The sequence below is a fragment of the Protopterus annectens genome, chromosome 7.part0, assembly GCF_019279795.1.
Source record: "Protopterus annectens isolate FY-2018-M chromosome 7.part0, PAN1.0, whole genome shotgun sequence".
Taxonomy (NCBI): Eukaryota; Metazoa; Chordata; order Ceratodontiformes; family Protopteridae; genus Protopterus; species Protopterus annectens.
Window position 1 is genome coordinate 1,201,585,211 of NC_056739.1, and position 27,246 is coordinate 1,201,612,456.

At 38.7% G+C, this 27,246-nt stretch overlaps 1 protein-coding gene across 4 annotated transcripts in view; it reads right to left on the bottom strand.

The window, feature by feature from the left end:
- The window catches only part of AP3B2 (adaptor related protein complex 3 subunit beta 2), a 905,004-nt gene that overhangs the window by 446,731 nt on the left and 431,027 nt on the right, over positions 1–27,246 (bottom strand). For all 4 annotated transcript variants that reach the window (XM_044077817.1, XM_044077816.1, XM_044077814.1 and 1 more), the window contains exon 7: positions 25,558–25,740. In XM_044077817.1, coding sequence (XP_043933752.1) covers positions 25,558–25,740 — 183 coding nt within the window. The remainder of the gene's footprint in view (positions 1–25,557; positions 25,741–27,246) is intronic.

A 27,246-nucleotide genomic window follows, 5' to 3' on the forward strand; every position in this document is an offset into this window, starting at 1 on the left:
TTTCTCATTTATCCTTTTTATCCAGCTGCCTATTTTTATATATTCCTTGTTTTCCTTTACCTCTAGCCATAATTCTGGATAAAATCCTGTTTCAACTATCTCCCCTATCCTATAACTAAACCTTCTGATACTATAAAATAATTTATTTCAGTACTATACATTCCACTTTTGTAAGTCCATGAATGTTTGTCCCAAAGTTTTAACTTAACACAACTTATAACTTCTAACATTTTTCTTATATCATTTCCTTTCTTTTTATGCTTGCCTCTTAAATCACATTTGAAGTTTGTTGTTATTATAATATTCATATTTATCATTACACAATCTAAGATCTCATGACATAAGCTTTATCTTTCTTTATAACTAGTATAAGCATATAATGTTATAATTCTTTATACTTGTTCTTTGTATTTTAAATCTATGATGGTTAATCTTTCCATTCTTGCTAAAGTTACATCTAATATCTTTACTGTATTTCTACAGAAATGGCTATTCCAGAACATCTTTCATTTCCCAAATTCCAGATTATCTTTCTTCCCCATAGTTTCCCAATGTGTAATCTTTCTTCACTTGTTAAAAATCTCTTGCCTTCTAATATAATTACACCATTCCAAAATCCCTATTCATCTTATTCTTAATACCATTCACATTTACAGAAATCACTCTAAAATTTTCATTTTATATTTTCCTTAGATTCATGGTTTTATAAGTTCACAGCTAATTACTCGGCTAGCTTTCTTAATAGGCCTGTCCTAGCCTAGCCAATTTCCCTCCTAAAGGTGAAATCAAACACTGTTCCTTGTGTCTGTGAGTCAAATACCTTAACCATTTACCAACCCCCAATCATTAGCTGTATATATTCTTTTTCATTCATTTTTTTTTCGTTTTTCTTTTGTACTTATCCCTTTAATTTTTTTTTCTATTACCCTTTTATCAATAGAATTCTTTTGTCCCCTTTTACTACCTCCCACTTTATGTCTTCTTTATCACTTATTTCAAAAGCTTCTTCTATGTCCTCTTGATTATTTTTGCATTTCATTTTGATTCTGTTTCTACTACTTCTAAAATGTCTTCTCTGTTCATTTTCTTCTCTTATTTCTTTTCCCTTACTCTTATTTTCATTTTTTGCAATTCATTCATAAAATTTCATTTTTGTTACATTTATAGCATTTCAATTTAAATGTATTTGCTTCACATCCCATTTCCCCATAAATATAACATTTTCTTTTGTCACAATTACTTATCAAATGTGTTGAGTTGTCCCCAGTATTTTAGGACATCTGCATTCCCCTCCACATTTATTGTGCTTGGTATATGTATAATTTTTGTTTTTCTACTTTTTAATACAATATTGCAATCCCAGCCACCAGTCCATAAACCCCTTTTGTCATAAACGTTTGCAATGCCCAATACTTCTTTACATAAAGTTTTCAAACGTTCATTCAAAATCTCTCTTTCTACCTCTTTTTGAAATTGTACATGAATTTTCTTTTTTGTTTCCATGTTAAATGCTTGTATCAAATAAAGATTCCATGGGTCACAGTCTTCCATTTTTTCATAGTCTCCAAGAAAAATTTACATTGAAAAAACATCTCAAATATAATGTCACAAATGTCTCTTTGTCAGTAAGAATAAATGATCTTAGCTCATCTTCTCTTACACCCAAAAGAGCTATTAAACTGCCCCATACTTCATACTTGTCCATTTCAATGTCTACTTTACTGTGCATCCTTAACACATACTTGTTTTTCATTTTCTTCTGCCTTCTTTTTTGTGACCCCCTTTACCTTCTTTTACTTTCTCTGCATATGTTTTCTTTTCTATCTCACTACTATTCTTCAGGATTGTCTCTGCAGCCTCCTTCTGTATTTTTCCACAATGTTCCCCCAGGAAAAATGTTGTTAATTTTCTGGCTCACTATGCATCACCATTTCTTTAAGTAAATCATCCTGCAACCCTCCTGACTGGAGGGTTGTAATCATACATCCATCATCTGCTGACTCATCTCCATCAAACATATTTCTTAGAAACATTTCCTCAGAATCCTACACGTCTCCTGGTGTCGATATTTGTTTTCTCCCCCATTTCTCTCACCACACCATCATCTCCTTCTCTCCATCTGCCTCCCTGTTTCTCTAGGCCACTTCTGCTCCTGGAATGGAAACAGGAAGACCTCCTGCAAAATGGGTCCCACTCATGACAATGATGAGTAGGGGAAGTTTCGTGGTACCCTGGCCAAATTTTTCATAGTAGTATAAAAAACACCTCAGGTCTCCCCTGAAAATAGGCCACTAGTGTACTATAGTGGGACTAACCTGTTCAACAATGGATAAATAAAAATAAATAAAAAATAAGTCATCCCTTCTTGCCCATCCCCTTTTCCTTCATTGTACTTATTTCGTATATCAAAACCACTGCAATTTTATTATTTTTTTATTTATTACTGTATTAGGAGTATAAGTCTACTAACCATGAGTGTTTATTTTCAGGGGCTACCCAAGAGCACTGGGTAGTTGTATAGTCTGCAGTCACATGGTTTTCAATTGAGGAGTGAGGGAATAAAACACACGATAACAGAGTGAAGCTCATTAGTAGTTTATTAGCTCATAACCTTGACTTTCTTATGGTATACTGTCAGAAACTCTTGGTATTCATATACTGGTATAGCTTTATATATATATATATATATATATATATATATATATATATATATATATATATATAAATATACAAATACACACACACACACACACACACACACACACACACACACACACACACACACACACACACACATATATGTATACACACACTCGTAGGCTATACACACACATATATACATATCCATCTATATGCTAAACCCAGAAAAAGGATGTGTTAAAAGCAAAGCTGTGGAATGTTGGGTAGATACGTTTTATCATCTGTCAGTGCCTCATCAGCAGTTTATCTGCATCCTTTGTGCATTATCGCAGCTCCGTGAGTTTTCCTAAACCTGTCCATTTTCTACTGTTTATGAAAAGCTAATGTAAAAGTTCACACACTGCAACTGCAGAATGTAGTCACATACATAGCTCCCCCAAAATGTCTTCCTACTACTTGACTGAAAAGTGGTTAAGTGCAGCTCCATGAATTAACAACGTGATCACTGTTTTCAATACGAAATTGCTGCTAGTATGGTTTCTTTGCATGCGCTGGCAGCAATTTATTTTGTTTACAAGACTGTCTCTTCTCAGTGATTGCACAGCCATGAAGCTAGCACATACAACTATGGCAGGTGTTGGAGCAAAGTACTCCTTATGGTGAGAGGGGATTTATTTAAAAAAAATATCTTGACAAGTTGAAACACTGAATGGATGTTTTCATCAATCCAACCTTTCACAGATCAGTTACTTTATGAGTCACAGATGAATTTACAAAAACTCTAGCCGATACAAACAATGCAGAAAATCAAAATATGCAAGTATATTACAAGAAAAAAGAAGAAAATGGGTTGGAGCTTTTATTAACTTTACTGTAAACAAATGTGGCTTCACACACTGCACATACAACTCCATCTACAAACCTAATTTATACCTAAATGTATACCCAAGACAAGAAATGTGTTCACATAATTAGCAAAAAATGTTAAACGATAAAGTATTGAATGAACACTGATCACATCTTGTCAGATGGAAAATGGCATTACCAATAAAATGGACCAGATTCTAATTTTCCAGTGTAACTAACAAATTCTGAAGTACCCCCCCCCCCCCCCAGCCTGCAAAAATAAATACAAATCTCAGTACATAAAAAGTTAAAAATTACTTCAGTACTAAACAACAAAGCTAGGCATGACAGATGCCATTCATAAACCAGTCACTATAATTTATGTAAACTACCTAATTCCATTCAGTAGAAATTATGCAATTAATGTAGCTAAAGTTAACAGAAACAATTCATGACATAAAAACTCAGAAAAATACAGACAAATAGAAAACATGGGGGTCTGGTTTGTTGAACACATTAAAAATCTTGTACTGCAGGATTAAAGAACATACTTCAGGATGTATGGCTTCACTATTCTTTATGATAGTGATTCCTGAAACTGCGATATATGATATTTTAACAATCACTAACCACTGATGTATACATATATTGGATGTGTATGCCTATATCTTGTTATTTACAAATATTTATGTTTTTTTATTTTACATTTTAAATATACTAGCCATTTAATTTACATACCTGCATTGTACTACATTTTCTCTTTATGCCATTTTGGCCCATGTTGTACCTGAAAAGGGTTTTTGGACCAGTATACTTTCCCAGTAAAGAAATATTCTACATATATATATATATATATATATATATATATATATATATATATATATATATATATATATATATACACATATATAATATATATATATATATATATATATATATATATATATATATAAAATATATGTGTATATATATACATGTATGGGTGTGTGTTTTGTGTGTGTGTGTGTGTGTGTGTGTGTGTGTGTGTGTGTGTGTGTGTGTGTGTGTGTGTGTGTGTGTGTTTGTATGTGTCTTGTCTGTCTCTCTGTACTTATATGGTTGCAGTAAACTGTCAAATGTGTTTTTAATTGACACAGTTTATTGCTGTGTGTTTGTGTTGAAAGCACAAATTGATGAATACAGATTTTTGAAGCTAAGAAAATTGATTATAGGTTCATAGGTTCATAGGTTCATACTAGGCTATCTGCCCAAGGGCATTTATAAGCCTAGCCCATAGTTATGTGGCTTTCGCCACCCCTTTAGTTTGAATAAAAACTATGCCTATCATTTTTCTGTGCCTCTGTCAAGCAGTGACACTGAAGTAATCCCTGGGGTATATCTGCGATCTCCCATCCATTGGTCAAGATTCCTCTTGAACAAGGCCAGCGAGGTGCTCTGCCTCACATGTACCGGGATTTTGTTCCACAGCATAGGGAGTCTCTGGGTGATGAATCTGTCCCTCCAGCACGTTCTATTTATAACCGTGTCAAGGTTTAAGTCTCCGCCCTTGTGGTTCTGAGGGATCTAGATTTTTGAGGTGAAGCATATTCATCAAATCTGGGTTTGACATGGCCTTATATGTCAGGCACAGGTCACCTCTGAGCAAGCGGTATGAGACTGAATAAAGCTGGAGTTCTTTCAGTCGGGCAGCATAAGACATATTTTTGAGACCCTTTATCCTTTTGGTGAGGAACTTTTGGGGCCTTTCAAGCTGCATCAGGTGTCTGGTCAGATACATTCGAACGGGCATTGTACTCAATCATAGGTCTAATGAGTGATGAGTACAGGGGGACGATGACCTCCCTTGATCTAGATGTGAATCCCTTCAAGATCAGGTGGGCGATATAGAAGGTTTTCCTAACTACTTTAGCAACATGAGTGTCAAACGAAAGACTACTGTCAACTTGGGTCCCCAGATCCCTGATGACTTTTCTGTGTGCAGTGGAGTGGCACCTATATGGTAGCTAGGGGTATCCTTGTTTTCCCCAATGGGTCTGGCTCTGCATTTTTGGCGCTTAACTTCAGGCCATGGCTCTGGCACCAGTTATCCGCTTCTGTGAGGCCCTTCTGGAGGATATCTGTGTCAGATGTGTTTAGTTTGCAGTCATTTGCAAACTTTGTCAGCCATAACCCTCCTGTGTTTGCTTGTACTTCAGAAAAGTAGATGCGAACAAGTGTGGACCCAGGCCTGAGCCCTGTGGGACACCACTTGTGACAGGCTTTGAGTCTGACATGGCTCCAGCAACTCTGACCCTGTGGGTTCTGTCGCTAGCCAGTTTGCAACCCATCTTGTGATGTATGGGTTTACATTCAAGCTGATGAGTTTTTCGATGATACCTGAGTGGGGTATTGTGTCAAGGCCTTTGCCAGGTCGAGGTAGGCTGTATGGACTGCCTTTCCCTCATCAATGGCCTTGGTGACTGTCTCGAAAAAGTCAACCAAGTTTAAGAGGCAGGATCTGCCTTTGACAAAGCCAAACTGGGTTGGATCCAAAGTCTGCAAGTTCCCTATGTCTTTATTTATGAGTTCCATTATGATCCTCTCCATGGCTTTGCAGATAAGGCTTGTCAAGCTAATGGGCGGTAATTTCCAGGGTCTGTGGAGGCACCGCCTTATGAAGTGGGACCACAGTCGCCACTCCTTGGTGCACGATCCTGAGGTGAGGCTAAGATTAAACAGCTGTCCTAACTGTGGGTTTAATTCCTCGTTGAGTTCATGAAGCACACAGCCGGGGACACCATCCGGTCCCATGGATGCTGTGTTTTTTGCCTTAGTGAGGGCAGTTCTCACCTGGGCGTTGGAGATGTTTGGGGGGCTACAATCCTCTGGAATAGATATCTCTCCTTTGTTTCTTTTCTGTTTGGATTTGCTTGCATTCATGGCAAATGTTTTTTTTTCTAATGCTAAAACGTTTGGATATACTGAAAGTTTCAGCATTAGGAATGGGAGTGTATGTTAATGTTATGTAAAGGGAGTGTCTGTTAATGTTATGTAAATGTTTGCAGGTTAGGGTCATAGTAAGTGCTAGAGAAGTATGTGTGCTGCTACATGTGAAGCTCTGAAAGAATGAGTGTGTGTGTGTGTTTTATGGTAAGGGTTAGAATAAGGGTTAGGTAAGGTGATAGATTTAGTGTTGTGCATGTGTGATGGTGTATTTGAAGTTCTCCCCCAAGAAATATCCTTCACCACTCCAACGCCAATTATCACCAAGGAACAGGTTGCCACTGCTCTGTCTAAAGCTAAAAGCATGGCTTGAATGAGGCCTGAAGATATACCAGGTTGCCTCTTAAACAGCTTACATCAGGACTTATCAGCCCCATTAAGATGTCTATTTAACCATAGCCTCTGGACTGGTTTTGTACCGATAGAATGGAGAACAGCAACAGTCATCCCTCTGCATTAAAGGGGGACAGTACAGTTTTGTACCTACCATAAATGTAGATGTTCGAGTGTTCACCCTGCTGCAGTCATCACACTTGGGTTATCCTGCCATCAGGCGGTCCCACAGTTGGCATGAATTCCAAAGTCTTGGTCCGGTGTCAGTTGCTGTCACTTCTTCCCTGATGTCAGAGCACCAGGGGTATATCAGAGGCATTTGAAGCCATTTTCTTCAGGTTTTTCTTGCCCCAGATGTCAGGTGCCCCCAATAGGTAGGCAATACATATTGCTATATAAAAATATACATATAAAAATAAAACAATACCTACAGTCACAAGCAAATACACCCCAGAGGTTGTATAGGATAGAAAGGTATAGATAAGTCTAGTTAGTTCAGAGGGGATGGAGGGAGGGTAACCTGGACTGCAGCAGGGTGAACACTCGAACATCTACATTTATGGTAGGTACAAAACTCTACTATGTTCATCGTGTTACCCTGCTGCAGTCATCACACTTGGGTAGAATCCCAAAGCTAAGGATGGGCGGTGGAGTCAAATAGGGTTAGAGGAGGCTAGAAGGCCCTGCAAAGCTGCAGTGGCAAAGCCAGCTCTAGTGTTAGAGTAAAGTGGTAAGTGGTAATGTTTGGTGAAGGTGTGTACTGAACTCCCAGTTGCAGCTTCCATAATTTCCTTGGTAGGCACCCCCCTGAGGAAGTCTCTAGATGTAGCTGCTGCCCTGGTGGAGTGGGGCCTTATGGCAGCATTAACTGGTTTTTCATGGTGGGTATAGCAAAACCGTATGCAATGTCCTATCCATTTGGAAGTGGTCTGTTTTGATATAGCCTTCCCTTGCGAAGCTGTAGCATAGGATACAAAAAGCTGGTCAGATTTTCTGAAAACCTTAGTTTTATCCAAGTAGTAACATAGCTGCCTGTGAATGTCCAAGGAATGTAGGAGTCTTTCTCCTTTGTTCTGTGGATTTGGAAAGAAGGTTGGTAAATGGATGGTTTGATTTAGAGCCACACTGAATACCACCTTAGGCATAAAGGAGGGGTTAGTTCATAGAGAAACTCTGTCTTGATGAAAAATGAGGAAAGGCTCTACTGCCATTAGTGCCTGAAGTTCTGAAACTCTTCTAGCTGAAGTAATTGCTAGCAGCAGGGCAGTCTTCCATGATAGGAACTTTAAGTCAGCTGAGAAAGCTGGCTCAAAAGGAGGTAGCATGAGTTTTTCCAAAACAAAGTTGAGGTCCCAAGTAGGTGCTGGTGCTCTCCTGGGAGGCCCAATGTTTTTGGCCCCTCTGAGAAACTGCCTCAAAAGTGGATGTGAAAATAAGGGAGGATCCATGTTGTAGTGGGCAGAAATGGCTGAGGCGTGGATTTTAATAGATGAAAAAGAAAGCCCTTTGTGTAACATCTCAGTTAGATATTGCAGAATCTGAGGTATGTCAGGTTGAAGGGTATTTTGGCCTTTAGCTTGGTTCCAGGTGCAAAACCTTTTCCATTTGTCTGAGTAGGCTTTCCTGGTGCTGGGTCTACTGGCCTCCAGAATAACTTCCATAACGGCTTGTGAGAGAGGAGCTGGCTGGTTGCTTAGGTGATTTGCCATGCAGCCAAGTTTAAGGTTTTGAGCTGGATATGTAGAATCTGATTGTCTTGCTGTGTGAGCAGGTGGGTAATTTGTGGTAGAATCCATGGTGGGCCCTGGGCCATATTCCTTAATAGTGGGTACCAGTGCTGGCGTGGCCAGTCTGGAACAATGAGTATCATTCGGGGTCTCTCCATCCTGACTTTCAGTAGCACCTTTGTGAGAAGGGGTAATGGAGGATAGGCATATACTGTTAGCATTTTCCAACTGAATGAGAGTGCGTCCACTTTCCAAGCTTGATGGTGAAGAGTCTTTGTGCAAAACTTTGTTAGCTGATAGTTTTGAGGGCTGGCAAACAGGTCTATGTCTGGGAGCCCCCATTTTTGAGTTATCATTGCGAATACTTGTGGATCCAGTTTCTACTCATGGGGATCCATGATGTTTCTGCTTAGGTCATCTGCCAATGTATTCTTTTTTCCTGGCAGGAATTGAGCTTGTAATTGAACTTGGTAAGCCAGTGCTGTGTTCCACAAGGTCATTGCTTGCCTGCATAGAGGGTAAGAGTGTGTACCCCCTTGTTTGTTTATGTGCCACATTACTGTGGTGTTGTCTGTCCGTATGATAAGCTGTCCTGGATGCAAGAGGTCCTTGAAGGCTGTCAGAGCATTCTGTACAGCTAGCATTTCTTTTTGATTGATGTGCAGATTCCTTTGATCTGCTGTCCATAAGTCTTGAACGCACTGTCTTACCATGTGAGCCCCCCAGGCGTAATCTGATGCATCTGTTGTGATAGTTTGCCTGGCTGGGGGCAAGGTGAAAGGTTGACCCTTGTTTAGGTGACAAGCCTGTGACCACCATAGAAACTCCTGTTGAAGGCAGGGAATGAGATTTATCATTGTTTCTAAGCTGTGGCTGTGTTGAGTCCATACGCTTTTTAGGTACCATTGTAATTTCCTCATATGCAGTTTTGCAAATTGTATTAGTAGTATGCAAGATGCCATGAAGCCCAAGGCCTGCAGAATTTTTCTTGCAGGGAGTTGGGTCTTTGCTGCCATTGTTCTGAAGTATTGTTAGTTGTAGTTGTTTGTCTGGCGTCAGAAAAGCCATCTGGGCTGTTGTATTAAAGCTGGCACCCAGGAATGTCATAATTTGTGAGGGCACTAGTTTTGATTTCTTTTCGTTTACTGTGTACCCCAGGCAACTTAGAAGATGTCTTACAAAAGCCAGGTGTTGTAAGAGAATGTCCTTGCTTTCTGCTTGGATGAGACAGTCGTCCAGGTATGGGTATATTTGAATTCCTCTCTGTCTGCAGTATGCAATTACTGGTGCCAGGCATTTTGTGAAGACCCTGGGCACAGTAGATAAGGGTAATGGGTTGAACCTGCAATGAAACGGAGGTATCTTCTGCAATTTTGTCTGATAGGGACATGCAGGTATGCCTCCTTGAGGTCCAACGTTACTAGCCAAGCTTTCTTGCCCAAAATGGGAAGAAGCTGCTGTAGTGTTAGCATCTTGAATTTGGGTACTTGCAAGAAGGTGTTTAAGATTGAAAGGTCCAGAATGGGTCTCCAAGCATTGTCCTTTCTGGGGACTAGAAAGAGCCTTGAGTAAAATCCTTGGCCTTGCTCCTGTGTAGGTACCAGCTGAATGGCTCTCATGTCCATGAGAGCAGTAATTTGTTTTTGTGCCTCTGCCCATTGATTTTGTGGCAGGTTTGGCATTCCTTTTATCCTTTGCAAGGTGTGGAAATGGAATCTGTATCCATGTGAGGATAATGTCTAGGACCCATTTGTCCTTTGTGACGATGCGCCAGTTGTCTGCAAAAAGTGCTAATTTTCCTCTCAAGGGAGCTGCCAAGAGGGTTTCGCTTGGCAGTTTGAGGTTTGAGTCATTGTGTTTGCCTTCTAGTGGTTTGGGACCTGTCTTCTCCTCCCTTCTGTGTTGTAGTGCCCCATTGGCGAGGTTTGTAAGGGATTTGTGCTTGTCCTCTGCCCCTTGGGCACCTGTATTTACCCCTCTGTGGTCTGTCAGAAGCTGGAAAGGACCAATTTTTTGTTGGCCAATTTCTGCTGAAGTGTGGGGGCTGTACCTGTAAGAAATCTTTGACCATTTGCGTAGATTTTGCCTTATCCTCCATTTTCTTTAAAAACCTCCTCTGCTTTAACCCCAAATAAAACATCCTGCTGTAAGGGTGCATCCAGTAACTTTGCTTTAACATGATCAGGCAGAGATTGTTCCTTTAACCAAGCATGCTTACGTATAACAGACCCAGTAACAGCTGCTCTAGAGGAAGCTTCCAAGGCATCAAAGCCACATTGTAAAGTATGCTTGCCCACCTGTTCAGCTGCATGCAGCAGATCTTGCATTTCCTTGAATTCAGACTGTTGAGGGTGCGTGCCCATCTTTTGTTTTATTTGAGACATTAGGAATTGCTGGTATTTAAGCATGTGAAATTGACAATTTAGTGCTCTCATAGCTAGAGTAGTTGAGGTGTAAACCTTCTTCCCCCACCTATCTAATGCTATGGAGTCCCTTTCTGAGGGTACAGGACTTTTAGCCATAGAACCAAAACTTGGATGTGCTGAACGCAGGATAAACTGCTCGTACACAAGGATGAATAAAATAATTTATTGCCACACAAATACAGAGTAATTATACTGGTTAAGCGCTTTCAACTGTAGATCCCAGTCTTCTTCAGAACAAATTATTACTGAAACATTCTCCATTTTATAGTCATCTGATCAATTAATTGTAGGAAAAACCGCCAAAAGCCTTAAAGGTGTACATATCCATGCTATAACTATGTATATAACTAACAACATACTAATGCCTAAAATACTAAAAACAAAAACAAAAAGTATGCATTAAAGGATTTAACAATACTAATCTCTCTTGTACATAAATATATATATATATATATATATATATATATATATATATATATATATATATATATGTGGGTGTTAGAATGAATAAAAATTATTAATAATGAAATATACAATATGATTAATAATTGATAAAACCTATTTACTTACATATCTATCTATAAATACTGGAACTTTAAATTAATTATGAAAATTAAAACTATTATTATAAAAATCCTGTTATAATAATGTGATTATATATTAGATATTGTAATATATAAATAAAATAAAATAATTGTTATACATAAATCATTATGAAAGAGCTAAAAAAGGTTTTATGCTGATAAAGTCCTTTAACCCAGGCCATCTAGTAGAATCAGTATAGATCTGCCACCTGCTTTCATATTGTGCCAGAATCATTTTCCAATTCCCTCCGAATGGTGCATTGGTAATCTGATCGATAATTGCAAATATAAAACCATGGTCTTTATTTTTAGTATCACACTTCTGTATTTTATATTGGTGCTCATATATTCAGCTGTCTTTCCATAAACCACCTGTTTAGTATTGCAATTCCCTGTCTTACACCTAATAATAGTGTGATTTATATCATCTAACCTGATGGTCTTAGCTTCATTAATATATCTACACTGCTGACATCTTCCGCATTTAGATGTACCTTTGAATCTATCCACATTTTCATTTTCATGACTGGCTCTTTCCAGTATTCTCTTCAAATTGGGAGCTGTTTTAAATACGCATTTGGGAAATTTACCTAGCTTTTGCTCTAAATCAAGTGTTGTTATTATTTCCCAATGTCTTTGTAGAATTTCTCTAATTAACTGTGTATAGGGTGTATACCTCAATACACATACTCTCCCACAAAATTCTTTCCGCTGTTCTGTTTGGTTGTCCATATTGTAATAGCCTAATAATGGTATATACTTCCGACCCCACTGTTTCTGTACGTATTTAGTGATATCGTACACCATATTTTCTGGGTAATCACGACTTAGGAATAAATTTTGTATGATCCTTAGCTCAGTCTCCATATATTCCTTTGTGGATGACATTCTTGCTGCTCGGATACACTGTCCTTTTACTACGTTTTTAAAAACATGAGGGGGATGATTACTGGTATAATGAATGTAATCATTTGAAAACGTAGGTTTTCTATACACTTTTGAGGTGAAACCTTCTTCATTATGGCTAAGTAATATATCTAAATATGAAATTTCTGTGGAACTAAAATTGTGTGTAAATTTCAGAAACTCAGTTTTACTGTTAAGGAATTCCATAAATTCATGCATTCTATCCACAGATGCATTCCATAAAATAAATATGTCATCCAAATATCTAGCGTAGTATACTATATCAGAGAAGAATTCACTCTTAAATAAAAATTCAGACTCCCATTCTAACATAACCAAGTTCGCGAAAATGGGAACACATTATTAGGCTATTACAATATGGACAACCAAACAGAACAGCGGAAAGAATTTTGTGGGAGAGTATGTGTATTGAGGTATACACCCTATACACAGTTAATTAGAGAAATTCTACAAAGACATTGGGAAATAATAACAACACTTGATTTAGAGCAAAAGCTAGGTAAATTTCCCAAATGCGTATTTAAAACAGCTCCCAATTTGAAGAGAATACTGGAAAGAGCCAGTCATGAAAATGAAAATGTGGATAGATTCAAAGGTACATCTAAATGCGGAAGATGTCAGCAGTGTAGATATATTAATGAAGCTAAGACCATCAGGTTAGATGATATAAATCACACTATTATTAGGTGTAAGACAGGGAATTGCAATACTAAACAGGTGGTTTATGTAGCTGTGTGTAGGAGATGCACTGCATACTATATTGGAAAAACGGAAAGACAGCTGAAAAAACGAATATATGAGCACCAATATAAAATACAGAAGTGTGATACTAAAAATGCCCTGTATAGACACATTTTAGAGAAAGGGAAAGACCATGGTTTTATATTTGCAATTATCGATCAGATTAACAATACACCATTCGGAGGGAATTGGAAAATGATTCTGGCACAATATGAAAGCAGGTGGCAGATCTATACTGATTCTACTTAAATGACTTTATCAGCATAAAACCTTTTTTAGCTCTTTCATAATGATTTATGTATAACAATTATTTTATTTTATTTATATATTACAATATCTAATATATAATCACATTATTATAACAGGATTTTTATAATAATAGTTTTTATTTTCATAATTAATTTAAAGTTCCAGTATTTATAGATAGATATGTAAGTAAATAGGTTTTATCAATTATTAATCATATTGTATATTTCATTATTAATAATTTTTATTCATTCTAACACCCACACATACATAGTTATAGCATGGATGTGTACACCTTTAAGGCTTTTGGCGGTTTTTCCTACAATTAATTGATCAGATGACTATAAAATGGAGAATGTTTCAGTAATAATTTGTTCTGAAGAAGACTGGGATCTACAGTTGAAAGCGCTTAACCAGTATAATTACTCTGTATTTGTGTGGCAATAAATTATTTTATTCATCCTTCAACACATCCAAGTTTTGGTTCTATAGTTGTTGTTCACTTGTATCGTTTTTAGCCATAGAAGCCTTAGCCCCTTTGGGACCCTGGAAGATTGTCTCTGGATCAGCAGCAGGGCTTTTGTAAAGGAATTTGTGAGAGTCAGGAACTCTATAGTATCTATCTGGTTTGGCGGGAGCGGGAGGCAGAGAATCTGGATTTAGACTAGATTCTAAGAAGACATCATCCACTATGTCCAAAACTGGGGGTATAGCAAGTGGTCTGTGCTGGGGGAGTAAAAGAAACTCTCGGAGCCTTTTCTTTGAGTCAGAGTAGTCCTGACCTTCCCAGTGGAAATGTTCCCTCATGGTGTGTAAGGTTTCCCCAAAGGAATAGTCTTCAGGGGGAGAAGCTGGGGAATGGAGTCTTCAGCATCAGAGTCTTCATAAGGGAGAAAGGAGTAATCCTGCTCCTCAGAGGAGCCTGAGGAAACAGACACCTGATCAGAGGAGGCATAATCCTCCTCTTGTCTAGGCCTTTTGTCGGGGGGGGGGGATTGGGAACCCCTGATCAAAGAAATCAAATCTTCAGACATTTTAAGCATCTGTTTCTTAGGCATAGGGCCTTGACCTGGAGACTGAAGTGTAAGCTTTTTTGGTTTTAGAGTAGTCTTAAGCTTAGCATAAGATTTTATGGTGAGGGTAGCCGGTCTGAAGACACTTTCAGACACCAAAGGTGTTTCTGTAGCACCGGCTTCCCCTACTGCAATGTCGTCAGTAGGGCCTAAGGAAAAAGGCTGCGTCGGCCTATAAATCTCTGCTGGGGGATCCAATGTGGTCAGGGAATCAAATTCAGTGGTAGCCAGGGGCTGCGTAGGTGCCTCACTGAAAACCGGAAAACCGGCCACCGGGCCAGCCGAGTCCTCGGAGTCTGGCTTAGATCTAGGCTGCCGGTCCTTATCCTTGCATTTTTTATGCACGCCGGTAGTCAGTTGCTCCGACGACATAGTGTAATTAAATTTTCTATCGAAGTAGTGTCGTGCAAAATTAAAGCGATGCTTTATAGTTCGCTTATTGAACCAAGCACAAAACCAACAACCAGTGACGTCGTGGTCTGGGCCTAGGCAAGGTATACAAAAAGAATGAAGGTCCTTATGAGGTATTTGCTTCCCACAAGAAATGCAATTGTTAACTTTTTCTGACATCGGACTGAGGCATGAGAAGGTTCCCCAATGGGGTACTTAGCTTTGAAGACTTCGGACTGAAACTCAATTCGAAAATCTCAGATGTCGGCTGACCGGCACTTGCGAACTGCTTCTGCTTTGGGCACCGCGCGACAAGAAAGACTGAAGAAAATGGCGTTGGATGCCTCTGATATATCCGACGCCGGACCAAGACTTTGGAATTTGTGATGACTGCGGGACCGCCTGATGGCAGGATAACCCAAGTGTGATGACTGCAGCAGGGTAACATGATGAACATCATCTATTGACATGGGAAATTACAGACCTATAAGTTCGAGTAGTCTCATATGTAAGGCCATGGAAAGAATAATCATGGACCTGATAAATAATAAACCTCAAAACACTGGACTCAACCCAATTTGGCATTATGTCAAGGACAGGTCAAGTATCTTGAATCTGGTGAATTTCTTTGAGAAAGTCACTAAGGCCAAGGATGAGGGTAAAACTACATACCATCTACCTTGACCTGGCCAAGCCATTTGACACAATTCCCCACTCAGGTATTATAAATACACTCACACAACCAGGTATAAATCCCTACATCACCAGATGTATTGGCAATTGGCTCATGGACAGGACATATGTGGTGAAAGTGGGTGAATCCAGATCCAGCAAGAGGCCAGTTACTAGTGGTGTACCACAGGACTCAGTGCTGGGACCACTCCTGCTCAAAATACACTTCTCAGAAGTCAAGGCTAATGTGGATGGCATCTCGTTGACAAAGTCTGCAGATGGCTGCCAGCTGGGGGCAATCACTGAATCCCCTAATGATGCAGACATCCTTCAGGATAGTCTATATAGACAAATGAATGGTGCCATAAACATGACCTAAAACTGAATGCAAAAAAGTGCATTATCACACTCTTTGGGAAGTCAAATACCTCTGCAAATTAGAACATCAATAGCACACCCCTTGGAGTAGAATCAGAGGTGAGAGATCTAGTTACATAGAGAGATAGTAGCCTGAACTTTAACTGCCATGAGTCCACAGTGGTGAGGAAGTCCTTCTATGTGGCACAATTTATAAGTAATGGTATGGCATTCAGATCCAAGGAAATTATAGTCCTGCTGTACTCAGCCCTCATTAGACCAATAGAGTACAATGCACCATTTGACATGCACTTTACTAGGCACTTAACAACAGCAGGAGTGACCTCAGAGGTTTTTCAGAAAGAAAATACAGGCTGTAAACAACATGTTCTATGTGGATACACAAAAAGCCCTATCACTTTACTCTGTCTCCTACCGACTATTAAGGGGTGAACTATGCCTGACTTAGAAGGCACTCAAAAATCCAGCCCTGATGAAGGTGCTACACATCCACAAGTCAAACAGCACAAAGATCACCCAATCTAGGGTTCTAAACTTAGTCAGCGACTCAAACAAAATATGGTTGAGAGACAGATACGTGTTTTCAGAGATTTCCCCTTCTTTCGAACAGGCTTCCTATTCACATTAAGCACAGTCCTTCCCTGACCCACTTCAAACACAGTTTGGATCAATGGATGGAGAATCACAAACTCACACCTAGGGTAGTGCCTATGTCCATTATGGACAGGGACAGTCTGTAAGATACTCAATGCATAGGCACAAATCCATGCCATCCTCTTGTCTCTAAGGACCATATATTGGGTAAAATTAGATTACGTTGGCTAGGCTTGTAAGGGCTCTTAATCTGTTAGCCTAGTAATCTCCTATGAAGCTATGTAGCTATGAGAGTCTTGTTTAGTGGTTCTGTTAGGACAAGAGTTTTTCATAAAGTAACATGTAGCTCAGGGAGTGAAGACTGTGTACTTCAATTTACAGAATTATTACCTGAAAGTGATACACAGACCTGGCAAAGGTATACACATAAAATATATGTTGATCGGATCACATTTACAAAAGAAAAGTATAGAACCTGCCATAACAGTAGATGTCTGAATGATCACTGCTGCAGCAGCCTTAGCTATACGTGTTACATCCTACCAAGGATTTAACAGCCAGGTAGCTTCCAAAGCTTTTGGGCACCTTCAATACACCCAAACTGTCAGGCAGCTTGAGCTGAGATGACTAAAAGAAAAGGTTGGGAGCGAAGCCCTTCCAAGCTTTCCTGTGAGCAGCAGAGATAGGGAGGCTGAACCCTGAAAGGATAATACTAGGAACAGCAAAAAATAAATGCCCACAGTCTTGCATAAGCACACACCAAAACAAGGAAGATGGAGAAATGGATTGGCTACTGGAGAAGTGATCATTTGAACATCTACTGTTATGGTAAGTTTTACTTACACAACTGTACTTTGTTCATCATATTGATCACAGCTGCAGTACCCTTAGCTATATGCATATATTACCTTAGCTTACTACATTTGGGAGGTGGAAGAAGAAGAAGAGTCCAGATGCCCCTGGAGAATAGTCATAACAAAGCTTGATCTGAACCTAGAGAAGGAATCAAGCTTATAGTACTTTGTAAAAGTATGTACAGAGGACCAAGTAGCAGCTTCTAGAAGACTTCTAAAATCCAACCCTTTCCAAAAAGCCATAGATGAAGCCAAAGTCCTGGTAGAGTGGGCCTTGACCCTGCCTGGAATAGTTTTGTTATGGTGAGTATAACAAAGGGTAATAACCCTAGACAACCATTTGGATAAAGTCTATTTTTTCATAGGTTGTTCCCTCTTACCTTGACAAGAAACATCCAACTGATTCAAAGTTCTGAAAGATTTAGTTCTGTCAAAATAGTACCTGAGTTGAATGTGGACATCCAAGGTATGAAATATCCTTTCTCCCTCATTTTTAGGTTGAGGAAAGAAAATGGGAAAATGGATAATTTAGCTTAAAGTAAACTTGGATACCACTTTAGGCATAAAAGAAGGATTACTTCTCAAAGAAACCTTGTCCTTGTGGAAAATGAGATAGGGTTGACTCACCACAAGAGCTTGCAACTCAGATATCCTTCTTGCAGAGGTCGGAATAATAGGTAAATCTGTTTTCCATGTCAAGAACTTCAAGTCAGTCAGATTAGCTGGTTCAAATGGAACAAGTGTTAGCTTCTCTAACACAAAATTAAGATAACAAGGAAGGGCCACTGGTTTTCTTGGAGATCTCTGATGCAAAACCCCTTTCATGAACATTTTGAAATGAGACTGTGTGGAAAAAGGAAGCTCTATGAGTAGACATGCTGAAATGGCTAATAAATGTGACAGAGGAATAAGAAAGGCCATAGGATAACCCACACAAATAGTGTACAACCAGAGAACAGCTAGCCCTGAATGGGTGCAGGTTATGTTGTTGGCACCAATAGAAAACCTTTTCCACTGGATAATATATAATGTTCTAGTAGTTTGCCTCTGATAGTATTTGTTGCACATACTCAGTAAATAGGTGCCTAAAAGGAATTAAATCCATATCATCCAGGCAGTCAGTTGAAGTTGATTGATGCTATGGTGTGTCAAACTCCACTGTTCCTGTGTGAGTAGATCCAGTCTGTGAGGAAGCTTAGGGTAATTGCCCTGGCCATTTCCAAATGAAGGGAGAACCATGGTTGCCTGGGCCAGAAAGGAGTTACCACAATGATGTTGGGGGATTCCCTCTGAATCTTCAGAAGTACTCTGGATATTACTGGAAAGGGTGGAAAAGCATACAGGGACATTCCTGTCTAAACAAAAGAAAAGGTGCCTGTCTTCTAGCCTTCTTGCATGGAATTTTGCAATAAAATATGGTCAGTTGATTGTTCAGAGAGGAGTCAAAGAGGTCTACTTTAGGCACTCCTAACAGATGAATAAAATCTTGGAAGACCCTATGAGTGTTTGTCCTGGTCCTGCTCAGCTTGTCTGCCACACAATTTTGCTCTGATGGAATGTAGGATATCTGTAGAGTGAGACTGTGCTATGAAGCTGTATCCCAAGCTAATAGGGCTAGTATACAAATAGGATATGACAAGGTTCTCCCTGTTGTTGAAGGACCACATGACTGTGGTATTGTGTGCATAACCACATGAAGGCATCCTGGGGACCAAAGCTGGTGCAGAGGGTTGATCAGAGCAAGCATCTCATTGATATTTATGTACTTGTGTCTGTCCTTGGTGTCTCACACCCCCTGCACTTTTATCCTACTGAAACTACTCTCCATGCAAAGTCCAAAGCATCTGTGGTTACTGACTGCTTTGTAGCATGGAGGGAGAAGGGGAGACCTGGATTTAAGGATATCTTTTGTCTCCACCAAAAAATTTCTCTTCTGACAAACTCCAGCACTGGAATTTGAAAAGCTAAAGGGTGTCGATGCTGTAACCAAAGAGATTTCAGATCTTTTTCATGTGCCGTCTTGCCAGTAGTATCATGAGAGAGCCCTAAAATCTTGAAGTATTCCTCGCAGTAATCAAAGTCTGAAAACCTTAGAAATAGATCTAGATAAAAGATCTGTTGTGGAAACAATCTCTAAACTGAGAAGTCTTGTTGGCATCCCAAGAACACAATGCTGTGTGAAGGAGTCAAAAAAGACTTTTGAATGTTCTCTTGGAATGCCAGCTTGTGTAAAAGATGGCTCACCTAAGAGAGAGAGAGAGAGAGAGAGAGAGAGAGAGAGAGAGACCAGGGATTTCTGACACTTTAAAAAAGACTCTGCAAAGATAAGCAAGTCATCTAAATATAAAAAAATGTGGGCACCCCGTAGCCTGCAATGAGCTATAACTAGAGCGAGACACTTTGTTAACACTCTTAGTGTGGTGGATAGACCAAAGGGTAAAGCAGAGAACTGAAAATGAGATCCAGACACACAAATAATGTCATCTAGACACACAAACCCTTAAGAAACATATGAAGTCTGGATGAAAAGGGATGCGATGATAAGCATCTTTTAAGTCTAGTGTTGCTAGGAAACTTGAAAGAGGAAGAAGATGTAACAGGCTGTGAAGTGACATCATTCTGAATTTGGGCACCATCACAAAGAGGTTTAGGAAAGAAAGATCCAGAAATGGTCTCCAAGAATTTTCTTTCGTTGGCACTAGGAACATCCTTGAATAAAAGCCATTTCCTATCTGGGAAGGGGGAACTAGTTCTATCATGCCTTGAGACAACATGTGATGAAGAACCAGTGGAAACAAGACAGTCTGATCTGAAGGATGAGGCATGACATCCTGGAAAGGAGGAATTTCCTCCCGCTGTCATCTGTAACCTTGATGAATGATTTTCAGAACCCATTTATCTGAAACTGTCTTTTCCCAAAGAGAAAAATGGAGAGTAATACTTTCTGGAAGAAAAAAAGAGGCCAGGGTAGGAGGGGTTCACAAAGTCTCTTGAATAATTATTTAGACTTGCTGGACTTTCCTTGACATTGAGAGGTTTAAGACTACTTTTTGGAACCTCCTTGCCATTTCTTCTTAACTGTCTACATACCTGTATTTTATTGTGACTGTTTATTCTGCTTTTTGCCAAAAATGGATTAGAAGATAGAAAATCCATTGGAAATTTTGGAAAAGGAAAAATGAGAAATCTTAGAAATTCCCAAGACCAGCTTTCCCCTTTCACTACACTTTTTCATCACCTCCATACTAAATCTCTAGCCAAGACAGAATTTAAAATCTAATTTTAGCATAATCTGGGAGGTTCTGAGAATCCAGTTATACAAGCAATTCAGCACATACTGTTTCAAAAGCAAGACCAAATGTCCAGTGTATATAGCCATGTTAAATTCTCAAGATATTGAAAAACACTGAAGAAATCACAAAAAAAAAAAAAAAAAGTAAACAGAGGCAAGGCTCCAGATTCTTCAGCTGATTTATTCACACAAACACAAGCGCTTTCACTGAATGTATGTATATGTATGTATGTATTTATGTATATAAAGTGACACTCAAACACCTGTGCTTATATCAAAAATCACATAATAAAAAGGTTAAGAACATTTAAAGGTATATAGATACAATAAAAATGTAACCACAATAAAATACATGGTATTTCCTATCTGAATAAAAAGGATGCACAAATGCAATGTATAGTTTGCAGACCACACGAACATATAACATATTCTATCTACGTAAGGGTCTATTCTTCAGGATGGGTCTCATCGATACATGGTCATTAAGGCCATGTCCTGCATTCACTCTTAATCTGACAATCCAGTTGGTCTCTAAGTTCTCAGTCTGAGTCCTAATATCACCACCCCTATGATTCTCATAACATCTTCCTAGCACCATAAATTTAAAAATATGTTGTTCATGCATCTCTTTGACATGTTTTGCTAGGGCATTAAATGAACTACCCTTCTTAATGTGATAAATGTGTTCCTTAATTCTATCTCTTAGAAATCTGTCAGTTTTACCCACATAGAATTTATTGCATACTTGACAAGTAGCGAGATAAACTACATGCGAACTATCGCACCTAGCACTGATTCTTAATCCATACATCACACCTGTATCAGGATGTTTAAATTCCCTGTCCAAAGTGATAAAATTACAAACTTGGCACCTACCACACTGTCTAAGGACAGCATGCATCCTCAGTATACCTTTAGGAATGTTGCACACAACCAGGTTTATAGAGCTTCCAGATTGAATGCTAAGGAAGATGACTTTTTTTTTATTGGATTGGTTCTGTTTCTACACAGAGGTACCTGGTTACTGTTGGACTTTTTGACTTGTTTTTTACTGAAGAAATCCCACTGATATATGGACTGTTCTACAATTTCAAAGGCTGGAAACTGCATTATTGAAAATGTCATTTTTCAGTGTGTACAAAACATGTCCCCTTTCATGTTGTACATGATATATGCAGCGTAGTGTTAAGGTCATAGTCAGATATATATATTTTAACTTAAAAATATAGTGATCAGTGTAACAATGCACACTATTCATAAATAATGATGATCTTTACAAGGTAATGTATGCTCCTCATATATATAAATATAAATATATATATATATATATATATATATATATATATATATGTGTATATATATATATATATATATATATATATATATATATATACAGCCGAGACCATATGATCAACTTTCGGAAAGCCAACCATGTAAAGTAAACACAAAAAACACAATGGACACTTACCTTAAGACTGACTGTTACCAGGAGGGCAAGCCCTCCTGCACCCCCCCTGTGGGGGGGATCTGCCCCCCACACCCCTCGTAACTTAAATATACCAACTCTGAGATAGCCATACAGTGCAGAAGAGGGAAATTTTCCCATTCCAGTACAGAGATAGCGGTTCCCCATGGTCGGCTTTTCAAAAGTCGATCATATGGTCTCGGCCATATGAATTTCAACTTTATGAATAGTCGATCATGTGAAGGGGACCCATATATATGCACTAGACAGTGGATATAAAATGTGTACACATCCCTGTTAAAATGCCAGGTTTTTGTGATATAAAAAATGTGACCACAATAAATCACTTCAAAACTTTTCCCACCTTTAATGTGACCTATAAGCTTTACAATTCAATTGAAAAGCAAATCTGTTAGGGGGAAAATATAAAAAACATACAATAAGCTGGTTGCATAAGTGTGCACACCCTTAAACCTATACTTTGTTGAACCACCTTTTGATTTAATTACAGCATTCAGTCTTCTTGGGTAGGAGCCTATCAGCATGGCACATCTTGACTTGGCAATATTTGCCCACTCTTCCTTGCAAAAGCACTCAAATCTGTCAGATTGCAAGGGCATCTCTTGTGCACAGCCTGCTTCAGGTCACCCCACAAATGTTGTATTGGATTTAGGTCTGGGCTCTGGCTGGGCCATTCCAAAACTTTAATTTTCTTCTGGGGAAGTCATTATATTTATTGATTTGGATGTATGCTTGGGGTCATTGTCGTGTTGAAAGGTGAAATTCCTCTTCATCTTCATCTTTCTAGCAGACGCTTGAAGGTTTTGGGCCAAAAGTGATTGGTACTTGGAAATGTTCATAATTCCCTCCACCTTGACTAAAAGCCCAGTTCCAGCTGAAGAAAAGCAACCCCAAAGCATGATACTGCCACCACCATGCTTCACTGTGGGGATGGTGTTCTTTTGGTGATGTGGAGTGTTGTTTTTGGGCCAAATGTACCTTTTGGAATTGTGGCCAAAAAGTTCAACCTTGGTCTCATCAGACCATAACACATTTTCCCACATACTTTTGGGAGACTTGATGTATTGTTTTGCAAATTTTAGCCGGGCCTGGCTGTTTTTCTGTGGAAAAAAAGGCTTCCGTCTTGCAACCCTACCCCATAACCCAGACATATGGAGAATATGGGAGATTGTTGTCACATGTAGTACACAACCAGTATTTGCCAGAAAATCCTACAGCTCCTTCAGTGTTGCTGTAGGTCTCTTGCCAGTCTCCCTGACCAGTTTTTGTCTTGTGTTTTCATCAGTGTTGGAGGGACATCTAGTTCTTTGCAATGTCACTGTTGTCCCATATTTTCTCCACTTTTTGATGACAGTCTTCACTGTGTTCCATGGTATATCCAATGCTGTGGAAATGTTTTTGTATATATAAATACACACACACACACACACACACACACATATATATATATATATATATATATATATATATATATATATATATATGTGTGTGTATGTGTGTGTATATATATCGCTCACATGCAAATGGTAGGCTGCCAGTCTGCAGACTGTTATAAGTCTAGTCAGAGACCAGAGGTCAGAATCAAAGTGTTACCCTTGTATCACTAAGTAACGAAGACCTTAAGCATTATACCAATCCTACACACACACACACACACACACACACACACACACACACACACACACACACACACACACACACACACACACACACACACACACACACACACACACACACACACACACACACACACACACACACACACACTATACTTTTTAGGTTTAAAAATGGTGACAGCTTTAATAAGGGTGTTATACTTTTAAATCCTAATGAACTAGCTACATTAGCATGTGGTGTAGTACACTGCATTTGCAGACAGTTCAGTTTGCAATAAGACCTCATGAAGTTTACTCCACATCTTACTCTGAGTGTTATGTATTAAACCTCCTGAATAACAGTCTTCTATGCCTACCTTACTGCATACCATTAATGTTAGTTGTTAAAAATAACTGTAGTAAATATGACTTCTTGTTAGAAGTATGGCAAAATGTTATGTCACCAAAATTAATGTCACTAATTAATAGCCTGGTATCAAATAACAGCCAGTAATCCAGTTGAATCTGCTAAGTAGTCAAATTCTAGCTGAAGCTATTACAACTGTCAACCACAGTTGTACTTGGCCATGTTCTAGAATATTACTTTTACCAATGCTTCTGGGAGGAAGCCCTAACCTGATAGGCAATAGCTTCTATAAGTTATGCAGAAATGATCATGCGAGTGATATTTAAAAACAGTGAAGTACTGTGCATAGAGTCACAAAAAGAAACTTTCTAGACACTGCTGGGCAGTCAGCGACTGTCAAAGTCGACATCAAAGTAAACTTTAGTGTCATTCAGACGCCACAACTAGTGCAACTGAACAAAATTATGTTACTTGAGGCTCTATGTGCAAACATCTAACATATACAACAATTCACATTACTACATTTAGATATTTCTACTACATAATATTTAATGTTTTACTTATCAGCAGACATTCAATAAGCTAAAGAGACACGGTATTTATTGCACTGAATTCCAGTTACTTCTTATTGTACAGGATTTTGTTGGCACTAGTCGGGACTGAAGATAACACCTGAAATGTAACTTGCCTAGTTTTTTTTTTTTACAGTGTTAGCAATGCTGTTTGCTGTTCTCAGTGCAACAACAAATGGTGTATGATAACCAATGGCATCTGTGGCAGAACTGTTAAAAATGTCAGCCAAAGCTAATTTGATTAACAATTTCACTTGCATCCCTGTTTACTTTTTCAGTACTGCTCTGCATGCAGCTTCTATTAAAACTTGGACATTTTAGCTTAGATGGCTAAGGTTGTGGGTTTCAAACAAGCGTTATCCTATTGTCACAGATTTGATAATCTCACATTCCCTTTATAAACTATGTTACTCTCAAGAAAGGCACTCAAATAATACTTCCAGGCTGATCTGGAACACAGGCATTTGTGGCTAGTGGGTTTTCCTGTTTAACAAATGTAAAAAAATGCAGCTGAGCCAGCAGAAATGTCTCAAAAGCTGACTGTAAGTATGAGGGCTCCTGCTATTATGGCTACATAATTTTCCTAAATATAACTGTTTGCTAAATGTGGACAATCAGCTGTGGCCATTTATTGTTCCCAAGTCTACACCAGTTGTGTGACAATGCATCTCCTGAGGGAAATGTATTGCATGAGGCTGGCATTTACTCCTATTTTCTCTGTTTCATGGTTTATATAATCTCACATATGTACTTACAGTGTTTTCTGTGATTGTGAAAAGGCTACTTTTACCTCTGCCATAGAATTTTTCAGGCTTCAAGCAATTATACTCACATTCTGATTAGGATTCAAGAACTGCGTCCTGGCATAGCGGGTGAGCATGTTAATAATGACCACTTGCCCCCACTCTTCCACATCAATCAGAAGATTGCACAACTTGCGGTAGTTCTTATGGATCAAGTCGATCCTCTCAGGGCATACCTCTTCAAATGCCATCACCACACTGCCAGCTACCAGCTTAAAACAGGATGAAAAGAATGAAAAAAAGAGAATAAAAGTGAGAATATGAACACTCTTCAGTCATTTTAGTAATTATTCATTTTGCAAGTTACAAATTAATGGCACACTTTCACCCTCACTTTGTATATTAAAGGAACTTGCAGTAGCTACGTAGAGGCGGAATATAGTGGTTATTTGTAGCAAATGTTCATACAGACGTGGAGTTTAAAAATATGAACAAACATATTCAAATTAACAGAACCCAAACCCGTGCCAGCTAAGTTTAACAGTCATCATCTTACCTGGAATTTGCAGTGTAAAACTATAATTATCTACAAGTATTACTGTGGACGTCAGTCCACAGGAAACAATATGTAATATCTTAATTAAAGTACATTAAGCAAATACTTGAATGCCAAGTCTGTTTCAGTGTAAAATGTCTTTCTCTAAAGCCTTGATTTTACATTGTTGACAAAAGTTTTCATCTTGATAGCTATGTCAGATAAAGCATATGAGTAACTAGGATAATTAAAATACAGACAATTTGGTTGAATCCCCCCCCCCCACTTCTTGCACTAATCAGCTTACTGTACATTAAATAGCTTCTCCTACAAATCAGTTTTACACAGCAGTCTACCCCTTTTAATGTGTGCTGACAGTTTCATGATTCTCACTCTTACCATTTAATCGTCTGCTACAGTCAGTTATATCAAAAAGCACTCTGCAGTCACTCATTGCATACTGTTACAATCAGTGAAGTAGGGAAACGTTAATGTCAGGCACAAAAAACTGTTGTTAGGTACCATCGACTTTCTTCTATTCATTTTACCAAGTCTTGCATACAGAATTTGCTTATTTTCAGGGCTTCAAAGCTTCTAGCTATGCTTTTATGGAATTATATTGCATGACAAACACAGTTACTAAAACCAGTGCAATCACTTCTATTAGGAATGTGTCCCCATAATGCTTTAATGGTATCTGGTTGCCAATGATGGTAAAAGCATACATGGTTGCTGATTGACCTGAAAACATCACATCAGAAAAAATTTCCCAAGTAATGTTAACACCATGAAAACTCAACTTATAGTAGTAACTGTAGATCAGTGTGTGAGGTATACCTTTAAGAAGCATTCCAGTCAGTGGGCACATGCATATAAGTACTGAGCACGTGCAAGCAAGAGTGCCATTCTGAGTGAGCAGCCAGAGTGAGAGCATGCATGCATGTAGTCAGTCAGTTAGTTAGATACTTTAAGTTCAATGTTCCTGCCATCCATCCTGATGTGTTTGTACACAATAAACTACTTAAATGGACACCCAAGCCTCATCGTCTTCTTAATGCACATAAGACAAGCAACATGATGTCAGAATGGGATCCGGAGTCACAGCCGCAAGGCAAGCGGTTAAAGTTGGAGGAATATATTGGAGTGGATCATCCTTACTGCTCAAACGACTCGTGAAACAGGTCAGAAACAAATTCCAGGTACTAAAACTCGCTTAAATGATTTCTTTCACTACAAATATAAA